Source organism: Leptomonas pyrrhocoris (assembly GCF_001293395.1).
Source record: "Leptomonas pyrrhocoris isolate H10 chromosome Unknown, whole genome shotgun sequence".
Lineage (NCBI taxonomy): Eukaryota > Euglenozoa > Kinetoplastea > Trypanosomatida > Trypanosomatidae > Leptomonas > Leptomonas pyrrhocoris.
Window position 1 is genome coordinate 1,521,731 of NW_015438360.1, and position 11,449 is coordinate 1,533,179.

An 11,449-nucleotide genomic window follows, 5' to 3' on the forward strand; every position below is an offset into this window, starting at 1 on the left:
GTGCGCAGGAGCATCGCGGGCACCGTTGTTGTCGGCGTGCTGATGGAGGTGGTTCTGCGCCTCCAGCATGGGGCTTCGGCGAGGCTGGGAACCGAGCGATGGCAGCAGCGGGACGGAGCTGCGCGTCGCCGCGCTGCGTGCAGGACCGTCAACAACGGCGTTCGTGCTGCCGCTGCTGCCGTCTTGAGGTTTGTTCCCTGAAGAGGCAGGGATGGAGGAAGAAGACACGCGGACGCTGTGCTCCTCCGCCTTCGCGTTTTTCTTGAGGGTAGGCCCGCTGCCAAGAAAGGCGTCGGTGTCGTACACACCACTGGCTGCGTGTACGTGCGTCTGCTGTCCTTTACGCAGCGGGGCCGCGGCCATCCCCTCTCCATCAACTTTGTGGGGAGATTTACTGCGCCGCTGCCTCTCCTGAGAGCGTCTCGGGCCGCCCCCCGCCCCTGCTGCTGCGGTGCCGCGCCGGGTGGGGCTCCGCAGCTCGCCTAGCACATGACCCGATCTGATCTCCTGCAAGCCCGCTTGTCCACGCACTGGCGACGGGACCCGCGGCGGCTCCCCCGTGTGGCGTCGCCCCACCGCGACCCCGCTGCTCGCCGAGGGGCGCGGGGCAAACGGTGGCTGGCCGGAGCCCCGCGCACGGCCCGGCATCTCTGTGTTGCCGGTGCTGTCGTGCGACGACGAATGGCTCGAGCGCTTCGACCCCGTGGCGGCCCCACGCCCGCGGCCACGCACGCTGCCACCACTTACTGTACCGGCACCGGCACCGAAACCCGCGCCGCTGTGCCGCGAGGTGGAATTGGAGAAGGACGAGCGCGTGGAGGAGACGAAGGCGTCCGCCTCGAAGAGGAGCTCCTCCAATTCCTGCGGGCCGCCCAGCACGGCCGGCTCCACTTGCGGACGCTCTTGCTGAACCAGGTGCTCGATGCGTTCGTCTGCGATGGTGAGAAGATCTTTACTCCCGGGCGACGCATCCGCGGCGAGGACGCGCAGCACAGAGCACAACGCTCGCGCCATCTTGCGGCTCGGCGAGTCACCGATGGCGACGTAGTCGACGGCAACCGGCGCCAGCAGGGGAAGCAGTTCCCGCACACGCTCTTGGCGTTGCGCGTGCGCAGCGGTCACGCACAGGGAGAGGTAGCCGAGACACTTACGGCGCAGCTCCGTTTGGGTGCCGTTGGACAGCACCTCCAGTAGCTTCTTCACTACACAGATGTGCCCGTGGCTCTGGATGACGACAGCGCGAAGGGCCACATCGGCCGCCGCGGAGATGGCAGCGACGGTCACGTACGTGCCCTTTGCCAGGCTCGTCGTCCACTGAGCGAGGGCGCCGCTGAAGGTCTCTGAGTTGGCGCTGCACGTCCCGCGATCGACATCATCGAGAAACACCGGCTCGGGAGAGAGGCGCTGCATCAGAACAGTGATGACCTCACACCCAACCCGGCAGAGAGCAGACCGCTTCTCCGAGGCCAGCAGCGTCAGCGTCGACGACACGGTCGCCACGATACGCTCCGCGTGCTCGGCGAAGTACTCTACTGGCACCGCTGTCACCCAGTCCAGCACCACCTGCGCTGCCTTGAGGCGGCGTGCGGCGCTCCCGCTCACGGTGGACTTCTCGCTCGCCAGCCCGCACTGCGTCTTCAGCTGCTGCGGAAACGAAGAAAGCGGATCCGGCAGCGGCGTCGGCTCGCGGGCGTCCGCACCGCCCTCGTCAAAGACGGCGAGCATCGTCATGCCCGAGCCGCGCATCGTGCTGCTGTTCATAGTCTGCGTCAAGGACAATGGGTCCGACTCGCTGAGCAGCGCCGTCAACGAGGCGGGGTCTTCAGCCATGTAAAACTGGAAGATCCTCTCGGGGTTGTGGTGGGCACAGCGGTCAATGTAGTTCAGGTACTCCACCGCCTCGCACACACTCGCCTCCGCCGTCTTGAGGTCATTGCCGTCCTCGACCTTAACGCGCAGAGTGGTGCGCAGGTCCCGGCTCAGTCCTACGTACACCATAAGCTCTGAGTTGGGCACCTCCTTGCGCAGCGTCGACGCGAGTTCGATGGCGTTAGAGCGGGCGAGCACCTTCGCCTGGTGCATGGGGACGGAGCCGTCCTGGTGCTGGCGGTCGAAGTTGACGGTGCCACCGACGCTAATGTACATGAAGGCCTGGAAGACGGTCTCCGGCTCCATGTTGAACTGACCCGCTATTTTCCGCAGCGATTCGAAGTAGTTTTTGTAGTTGCGCATGATGTCCATCAGCTGCACGAGGCCTTGTGGGTTTTTGGGTGGGTGCCGCACCGAGGTGTGCAGCTCCATCTGCCGCGTCAGAAGAGTATCAACGTCCATCTCGCCGCTCTCTGCGGCAGCGGCGCTGAGTTTTCTGCTGTTGCTCTCGTTTGTGTGCATTTGCATGTGTCTATGGGTCGTAGCGTACGACTTTGCTTTCTTCTTCGGTTTCGGTAACTCTGCCACGCAGCACCACAACGAAGTCAGCGCGGGTACGTGACTGGTATGAGACAACGTCCGCTGGTCTTTTTTTGTCTCACCTCGTGTGAGATCTCTAACCTGCAAAAAAAAAAAATGTGGGTTTGTACGTGTGTGTGTTCGGTGTCTATATATATTTATTGTTTTGTAATGTCTAGAGGGGCTACATGCTTCTGCGCTATCTTATTGGAGAAAAAAAAGAATCAGTCGGTGCACAGCCGAGGTTGACGAAGTGAACAGCAAGACAAAACGCATTGGAGGAGCAAAACAGTTGTCACGAGGTATGCAAAGCGAATTCTTGGAGCAGGTGCTATGCCGCGGTGCGCGTGTGCGCTTCTACACGCAACCGGCGGCGTTGAGAGCAGAGTACGCAACACACACCTGTGTACAGTTTCTCACCCTACTGAAGGGGTTTCCCATCTTCTATACCACCAACCCTGTCATCTATTGGTTAAAAACCTCAAAAAAAAAAAATGGAAAGACAGCAGTCGTTTGGGGGTTTGGGAAGCATAACAGTTTAAGACAACCCAAGACCCGCTGCTCAGCAGACGCACAACACTTACGCCGCGCATTCGTAAGACAAACTCACCCACGCAAAAAAAAAACTTGTTCATCACACATCTTCTTCTAATAGCAAGACAGCTGCCCACGCGTCGCCGCCGTTTGTCAGGAACGATGCGTCGTCTGTATCACGGGGAAACGCGGTCAGCTCCATGGGACCACAATGGAACACTGGGTTATCCGCCTTTTGCTGCGAAGAGACGGGGGCGCCACACAATGCGTGTAAAGGTGGCAGATAGGTTCGCTCCAGCTCATCTGTGGAAACAGACGGGGGGAAGTCGCACGTCTGCGGGAAGACGCGGCCTCGCATCTGCGCTCGTCGAAACGCCTCTGTCATGACCGCATCAAATGGCACCTGCATGGTGTCACCTATGATGTTGTGTTTTATGATGTGTGTGTGTGCGTGTGCGTTTGAGTGTCTGTAGAACTCAAAACGTCAAGGCTGAAGCTGGACGAATTCTGTCCCCGGACTACGCATTTCTTTATCTAGTTTAGGGAGGTAAAAGAGTGACGTATTTCCCAGTTTTCCCGTTTCTCACGATTGTTTTAGAAGACGACGCTCGGAAACCCATAAAACACGCCAGCTGCACCGTTGATACACCTCGCCTGGCGTTGAAACAGAACGAAAATATCAGGAGACAAAAACAAAAATGGAGAGGAAAAAAGCAAAGTGAAGAAGCGCACAATAAGAGAGAAGAAGAATTGTCTCGCGGACAACGCCTTTATTTGTTTTATATACTTTTTTAATGAGGAGCCCTTCGAATCAACAGAACTCGTAACGCCCTTCGCCGAGGGTGAAGAAGACAACGTTGCGCCAAACACTTCCAACGAGGAGTCACAGAAATAGCTTCTTAATGCCGTGTGCGGCCGACACCAACGCCGAGTGAGCACCTCTGCTGCGTTACACCCTATTTACAAATGAAAAGGTTTCTTCTTGTACTTGCGTAAGCTTCGAAATAGTCTTGATTGAAGAGAATTGGAAAGGACAATGCTGCTTTGAAGTCGTTGTACATTCTCAACGCACTTCATAAACTTCCTTCCTCCAACAACACAAGAAACAGGTGATTGACTAGTTTACATAGAGAAAGAGGCGGCGGCGCTGGATAACAGGGGCGAACAAAAACGACATCAGATTGAAGTACCTCACACCGCAGTCGATGGTATCGCCTCCCCTTCGCCTCCTGCGGAAGGCTGAGAGGTGCCCTGCGGTTCTTCGTCGCCGGGGGCGGCAACGGGCACCGCCACCGTCGTCGTCATCGCCTCCGATACATCTTCCCAGATCGGCTCGCCTTCTTCTGTTTTCCCCTTCGAATACACCACCCACAGCTCCGTGCCGTCATCGCACACGCCCGCGTTGTACAGTGTCGACTCGTCATCGAGGCGTTGATTGCCGATGTAGAGACACATGGTGTAGAAGGTACGACTGGTGAGCTTCTCGATGCGCTCCTTGATCGCCTGCACCGTGTCGTGCTGGAAGTCGCAGTAGAGAAAGATGGTACGGCGATGCCGCTTGAGGCGCAGATAGTTGGCCGGCACCACCGCCCCTCCGGTGCTTCCGGCCGGGCCGCCGTTAGTGGCGTAGGATGACGACATGAATAGAGGACAGAAGTTGGGTTCACCCACGGAGCAGTTCAGTAACTTTCTCTATTTCTTATAAAAGAAAAAACTGCGTTGTTGTTTTTGACTCGGAGAGTAAATGTTAATGCACGTGGTTTGCGGTGGAGTGATTGCTGTGAAAGACAGACATAACAGAAACAAAGAAAAAGTGAGGAATGCGATGCATCGCCGTGATAGTAGCCAGTAATGAAATAGAAGAGAACAAGGACTGTCTGATGCGCAAAGCTGAGCTATACTGATGCGCAACAACGTCATCTCAAATAAGGCGCACGCCGCAGCATCATCCGCTGAAGTACGGTGCTCTTCACTGCCGCTTCTCTCACGTGTGAAGGAAGAGGAAACAAACGGGATCATTAAACACGCCTGCGCGAAATAAGAGATGACTCGCGCAGGTGGCGCAAGAGATACCGCGAGTGCGCAGAATGTAAAAGCAAAAACCTCATCATAGCGACAAGCGCCCATCGTCTGTTGCAGCAGCCTTCGAGATAACCTTAGTCGGCCGTTTCATACTCTGTGTGTAAGTGTCACTGCGTGACTTTTCTCTTCAACTGTGAAACGGACAGTGACTCCTCGAAAGGAAAACAACAGATTGGTCCCATCAATGACGTGGTCCACCCCGGCAGACATAGCGCAAGCAACGATGAGAGAAAGCTGCATTTCATGTGAAAGGAGAAACAAACAAAAAACGAAGATCTCTTTCTTCTCCCCTTTAGGCAGCTTCAGTCCAACAGCGTACCTCTCTTTTTGCGTCCCCTCAACGCATAGCAAACCGTGTCCCACGTCTCTTCCTCCGTCCCCACTCACTGACCGAACTCCTTCGCACGGACGTATTTGGCATAGTTCTTGTCAGCGTCCCGCATCATGCGGTTGGCCTGGATGCCGCGCCTGCGGTACGGGTTACCGGAATCCATCACCACGCGGTTCACGCCTTGCTGCACCTCGCCCTCACGGCCAATTGGAGCGTTCAGCTCGTATTGAAAATCGCGGTGTACTTGATGAATCGTGGGCGAGTAGCGCAGCAGCTCCTCCGGCGTCGGCGCGTTCGTGAGCGTCTGCGCGCGTCGCTTCCAGTGCCCACGCATGGTGTGGATGCGGCCGGCAAAGTCGCGCATGTTGAAGAACTTCTTGTCTATCAGCTCCTTGCGCCGCTGCAGCACACGCATCACCCCGTCCCGGTCGTTCTTGCCGTCGTAAAAGGCCTCCGCTCGAGCCAGGCACTGATCTGCCAGCGCGAAGACACGGTCGACGTCGAACGGCGAGAAGTAGAGGAACTTCTCCTCGAAGTTGAGGTTGAAGCGACGGCCGAGTCGAGGCAGAAGGCGCAGCATCTTGTGCGACTGCCCGGCGTTGTGGAAGGTGTCCACCAGCGTGACGGCTTCCTCGTAGATGCCGCCCGCCGCCGCATCGCCCATCGCCTCCGTCGTCAGGGCGAGCTCGAACAGGGCCTCCACGATGAGCTCCAGAGACGGCTGTGGGGCGTTGTCCAGCATCTGCAGGGCCGCCTCACAACTCGCCTTGCTGCTTTCGAAACGGCCGGTGCGGCGGAAGGCCCCGGCAAGCTTGATGCGGATGCCCGCCACCTGCGGGTGGTCTTTTGGGTAGGCCATCTCGTAGGCCCGCGTCACGACGCCGTAGTACTCCAGCGCCTCCTGATGCAGCCCGCCCTCGGTGAGGTAGTCCGCCTGCAACTCCAGCTTCGCCACCTCACCCAAAGGGACGTACGGGCGCTTCGGGGCCAGCCCGTCCCCGGCTGCCACGGCGCTCGGCTGCGCGTTGACGTGGACGAGATCGGTGCTGTCGACGTCGTCCCACGAGACGCTCTCCGGCGTGGTGGCCCTGCCGCCCGCCGCCTGGTCCGCCGGAGAGGAGACAGCCGCAGTACTCCACGGCTGGCCTTTTCGTGCGGCCGCTAACAACACCCCACGCGGCAAGCGCTCCAGCGGACGCACCAGCTGGCTTGGAAAGAGTTCACCCTTGTAGTACGACGTGTACAAGCGGGTAATATGGCGCCGCTGGCATTGCAGTACACCCACCGAGTCCGCCGTCTCTCCGCACCTCTTTAACGCGATGCGCATGCTTCTTGGCGAAAGAAAGATGTCCTTTTTCGCCTCACCTCGCTACAGCTAATGTACGAAAGCGCAAATGGCAGACACCGATACAGAGACGCCCACGACGCCGTGCCAAGCACAAGCTTCCTTCTTTGCTTTTCTCTTGGAAGCTCTTTCTATGCGCTCCGTCTACTACTCTCTTCCTTACTCCTCAATGCGAATACAAGAAAAGAGTTGTGAACACAGAACAACCCTCCAAAAAGGCGGTGAAGAAGGGAAAGCAGACGGGAGAGGCAACATCAAACCTGATAGGCGATAAAAGTGGATTCAAGGCAAAAATGTCAGCAGCTTCTTTCATAAATAGCGAGAGCTGTCGAGCCGCCAGTTTCATCGGGCCAGTAGTTGTTTTCTACTCCGTGTTTTGGGGGTCACTAGGTGACATACTTTGCATGAAGAGAAACACCGTTGCTTCGGCTGTGTGAACTCTGGCAGTCTTGTTATCAAACCCATTCTCAATAAGTGGATGTTCGTAGCTTCTCTTTCTTCTTCTCGTTCTTTTTTACTATTAAACAGGAGTACATGTTGCTATAAAGGTCCGTAAAACTGTCGCTTTCACACTTCCTCTTCTCCCCTTTAAGAAAAAAAAAATGCGGACATTAGAAGCGAAGCGCCAACGGAGAAAAAAGAACTAAGGAGCAACAGTGGCGAAGCGGCCAAGTTATGAATGATTCCAAACGGCAGAACCCACAAAGAAAAAAAAGAGATCAGCATTCACACACATGAGTTTTGGGGGTGTAAAGATAGTAGTAGAAACAACGCGCAGATACAACAAAAAGAAATCGCTGACGCGTACAAATGAAAATACAGTTGAAGGGTGGTTTTGTGTTTCGTCCTCTCTACGCGTAGGGGTCGTCCATGCCGTGAACACAATCGTAGCCGTCCGCGCGGCGATGCGACATCCCCAGTCCGCGCGACGCCGCCAGCTGTACCCCACGCGCGCCCGCGGCTATCGTCTCCGCACACGGCACAATCTCCATCACATCGCGCTTGCCCAGCACGTGGTAGTTGTACACCGCCTGCGCCGCCTGCCACATGACGAAGCAAGCCAAAGCGATCAGCACGCAGCGTCGCAGCAGGCTCATGGGGGCGGAAGAGGGGGCGGCGGTGGTGGCGGGGACGACTCCCCCCGGCGGCCCCGGCACGTTCGGCGCGCCGCCACCCCCGGGTTGCGCGGTTGTGGCTGGCGCAACGGTGCCGCCCTGCACGTTTGCGTAGGCGACCGTCACCTCGGTAAAGCAGTAAGAGTTCCCGAGGTCGTTGGGCGTTGGACTGAACGAAAAGGAAATGCTGTCGCCGGTGCTGGGCTGGATGATGTCATTCGGCGAGTGCTCCTGCAACACACCGTTCTTGTCGGCTACCTTATACGGCTGGTCAACATGACCGTCGGATATAATGCTGATGGTCGCCGCGTTTTGGTCGCGGGGCAGGGTCGTCTTGAAGTACATCGTGACGGCTGTCGTGGTGCCGGCCAGGCGGTGCGGCACTGGGGCAATGAAATTGTTCGTCGGACTCACCGCGATGTGGCAGAGCGGCCTATTCGCGAAGAAGCTAAAGAAGCGGAACGGGACCGGGCCCCCTGGTCGCACGCGAATGACGCGCACTTCAATATCCGTCCCTGCCGCCACGCTCGTCAGTTCGAGGAGGCCGTTGTTGTCAGACATGCGGGAGACCAGCGGCCCCTCTGGCAGGTTGAAGGTGGCGTTGAGGTACACCCAGTGCTCAAACATTCCGCCGAGGACAGCCGGAAACGCACGCGCAATCAAAATAATCGCCTCGCCGGCCGCCGGCGCGGTCTCTACGGGGATGGAGAAGTGGTCGTTGAACTCGCCTGCAAAGCCGTGCTTCTCGCTGCAGAGAGGCGTTTCCGTGACCTCCGCCACGGCGACGGAGAAGAGCACCGTGGAAATCAAAAAGAGCGACACGGCAAAGATTGGGCGGCGGTGTCGCCACCCACAACCCGCTTTAGCGAAATAAGAAGACATTAGAACGTCGACTGCGATGTTTGCGCTCTATTGGCTTAGAGTATGTATAGATAAAGGCGTTAAATCAATAACTCACTTGTCACAGCAGACGAACCCGCGAAAAGAAATGAAGGAAACCGCTGTGTGGGAAAGTGGGTGGTGCCCTTGCTTAAAAATATGATGATTGGCGATTTGGCTCAATGGCAGTAGTTAAGACAAGACCTCACCACGGTGCGTGGGCACATTTACGCGAAGAGGCAGGAAAGAGGAAGGTCAACGCAGCGGCCAGAACCTCGGGCTCAGCTTTCTGGGGAAAACTTTTTGGGGCCGGACAACAGTGGAAGATAAGCAGAAGATAGGGTTGCAATTACGAGTTGCAGCTTCACAGAAGAAAAAAAAGAAAGGAGAAGAGGGGAAGGTAAAATAAAATTGTTCATCATTATGGGTGCGGAAGCCGATCTACACACGGTGACACGACTTCCTCCACCCACACAGAGCGAAAGAGAGGGGAGCGTTAGCTTCGTCGGAGTCGCTGACGGCTGACGACGCACTTTTTTACGCACCTAAAGAAAAAAAAACGCTGCCGATACGCCGTAACCGTCCATCACAGAGCGCTCATCATCACCGCACGGTACAAGCACCTCACGAAAACACTGAGGATCAAAAAAAAATTGATGGAGACACACTACTTTCATTTATTCTTATTATTATTATTGCTAGCGCGTTTGTGTGCACGCCTGCGTAAACGCGTGCAATTAACACGAGGCGATAGCTGCGTTTGTGCACATAACTCTACAAGTGCAAAAAAGAAAGGAGTGAGTAGTCAAAAATAGAAAGAAGAGGCTCACGCTGGAGAACAAAAAAAATAGCCTTTATTGCACTACAGAACCGTAGGTGGATTTAAATACAGATAAAAAATTGAGACACCAGACAAAAAAAAAGAGCGCGTGTGACGTCGACGCTCTGCGCGCTACACACACGTGCCGGCAATATTCGTGCAACCCGTCCGCATGGTTCTTGTTGTCCCGACTAGAAATAAAATGGGTAAAAATTGAATTCAGTATTTAGAAAGTATGACTGAGTGGACGACGTCACAAGCGCGATGAGACCAGAACAGCTCTCTGCTTTCGCGATGGCGCGAGTACCACCGCCGACAACCGTAGTATCTTTTCTATCCATCTTTTTTCTCTTCTTTTCATAGCGTCAGGCAAGGGAGGGGGCGTAGAACTGTCGCTTTAGTTGTACGCAGACGTGTGCAAACACCTCCCTCCCTGCACATCTCATACCGAAATTAAAGAACATCGAAAGGGTTTATAAAACAAGGGACAAACGGATGTGGGACGATGACTTCCTTCCTCCTTCCAGGTCTGCGTGCAACGGCGGACACACTGCGATGCCATCTGCGAATGCGCTGGCCTTGTCTCGGTGAGGAAATCTAGTTTGCCAAGCCTTCTTTTTCTCATTTTGCGACCCTTTAGGTTTTGCGTTTCCAATCTCGTATGAACGTGCTCACCACCGCTTCCCTTCCCGCTGATGGAACAGCCCTACACGGCAATTACACGCACCTCGTGACGGCTGATGTTTGAAGTCGGAGAGATGGGCCGCGATTCTGTTCGAGTCGTAGGGCTGCGCGGGGTGGGAGGGTCCATCTTTGTATACGAATACCCGGCCAGGCCCACCAACGTAAGAAAGATGCCGACCACTTTCTGCGGCGACACATCGGCGGAGACAAAGATGAAGTCAAGAAAAAACACAAGCGACGTCTTCAAGTAGCCGACGACGTTCACCGTGAGCGGCGACGTCTTGCCTACAAAGAGAAAGAAGGAGAAGTTGACACCGAAAGCGAACACGCAGGACAGCAGCACCGTCCAGACAGTGGTGAAGCTCACGGAGTAGGCAGCTAGGTTATCGTACCCGTCTAATGGAACGGCCGCGAAGAGCAGCATGGCGGCGCTGATGGGTGCCTGGTAGATAAGCAGCTGCATCGGCTGCGCGTTGAGCTCTTGCTGCTTCGTCTTGCCCCAAATCGTGTAGAGCGAGTTCGCAATAATCGCGAGGCCCGCCCACATGGTGCCAACAAAGTTCACGTCGGAATCGGAGTAGAAGGTGACGCCGACGCCGAGGCATACCGGGATAAGGGACAGCAACGTGCTCGCCTTCTCCCGCTTACCGTAGTAGATGCGCTCGATGCCGACGATGATCGGCGTGCACAGAATCTTCAACACCTGGTACACACTGACGGAGTTTGTCAGGAGAGATAAGTTGTTGAAGACGACGTACCCGCAAAAGGCGCAGCTAATGGGCAGGACCTGGCGGATGGAGAGCCTCCTGGGTGTAAAGAGCCTCAGACCGTAGGCGAAAAAGACACAGCCCGCAAAGGTCATGATGAAGTGGATGATGGTTAGCACCGTGCTAAACCGAAATCCGGCCTCCATGAACACGAGCTTTTTGTTGACGATGATGACACCGATGCTGCTCGTAATGTTCAGCAGCAGGCTGAAGAGGAGGGATGTGGTAATCATGATTGTTCGATCATCAACGCGGCCGTCTTTGCGAAGAGGAGAAAACGAGGTCCACGACTTGGAAGAAGCAATTACACTAAGAATAAAAGGAGAGGTCAAGTGAAATGGCCATACATCAAATACGCTGCATGTGGACAACAAAAACGGAGGGAAAGAGAGGGAGTGTGTGTGCCGGATGTCCCACCCAGAAGAGTTGATCGCGAGTGCAAAA

At 55.8% G+C, this 11,449-nt stretch overlaps 6 protein-coding genes across 8 annotated transcripts; all 6 read right to left on the reverse strand.

Annotated features, from left to right (window-relative positions):
• On the reverse strand, nt 1-2,652 carry ABB37_02991 (hypothetical protein; the record flags this gene model as incomplete). Its single annotated transcript, XM_015800173.1, has 1 exon — nt 1-2,652. A coding segment is annotated over exon 1 (2,397 nt), but the record flags the coding sequence as incomplete, so codon positions are not given.
• A 430-nt stretch (nt 2,653-3,082) lies between these two features.
• On the reverse strand, nt 3,083-3,637 carry ABB37_02992 (hypothetical protein; the record flags this gene model as incomplete). Of its 2 annotated transcripts, none has more annotated exons than XM_015800175.1 (1): nt 3,083-3,637. In XM_015800175.1, the coding sequence occupies exon 1, from the start codon at nt 3,389-3,391 to the stop codon at nt 3,083-3,085; it is 309 nt and encodes a 102-aa protein (XP_015661777.1). In that variant the 5' UTR covers nt 3,392-3,637. The 2 variants fall into 2 exon arrangements, with proteins under 2 accessions (XP_015661777.1, XP_015661776.1); XM_015800174.1 differs by having other exon boundaries at nt 3,083-3,615.
• A 536-nt stretch (nt 3,638-4,173) lies between these two features.
• On the reverse strand, nt 4,174-4,761 carry ABB37_02993 (hypothetical protein; the record flags this gene model as incomplete). The annotated part of the gene is made up of 1 exon (XM_015800176.1): nt 4,174-4,761. Exon 1 carries the CDS (start codon nt 4,621-4,623, stop codon nt 4,174-4,176), a length of 450 nt encoding a protein of 149 aa, XP_015661778.1. The 5' UTR covers nt 4,624-4,761.
• A 686-nt stretch (nt 4,762-5,447) lies between these two features.
• ABB37_02994 (putative mitochondrial hypothetical protein) lies at nt 5,448-6,906 on the reverse strand (the record flags this gene model as incomplete). Of its 2 annotated transcripts, none has more annotated exons than XM_015800178.1 (1): nt 5,448-6,906. In XM_015800178.1, the coding sequence occupies exon 1, from the start codon at nt 6,720-6,722 to the stop codon at nt 5,448-5,450; it is 1,275 nt and encodes a 424-aa protein (XP_015661780.1). In that variant the 5' UTR covers nt 6,723-6,906. The 2 variants fall into 2 exon arrangements, with proteins under 2 accessions (XP_015661780.1, XP_015661779.1); XM_015800177.1 differs by having other exon boundaries at nt 5,448-6,903.
• Nucleotides 6,907-7,591: 685 nt separating this feature from the next.
• Nucleotides 7,592-9,097, reverse strand: ABB37_02995 (hypothetical protein; the record flags this gene model as incomplete). Its single annotated transcript, XM_015800179.1, has 1 exon — nt 7,592-9,097. The coding sequence occupies exon 1, from the start codon at nt 8,735-8,737 to the stop codon at nt 7,592-7,594; it is 1,146 nt and encodes a 381-aa protein (XP_015661781.1). The 5' UTR covers nt 8,738-9,097.
• A 1,163-nt stretch (nt 9,098-10,260) lies between these two features.
• On the reverse strand, nt 10,261-11,238 carry ABB37_02996 (hypothetical protein; the record flags this gene model as incomplete). Its single annotated transcript, XM_015800180.1, has 1 exon — nt 10,261-11,238. The coding sequence occupies one exon, from the start codon at nt 11,236-11,238 to the stop codon at nt 10,261-10,263; it is 978 nt and encodes a 325-aa protein (XP_015661782.1).
• Nucleotides 11,239-11,449: the final 211 nt, after the last annotated feature.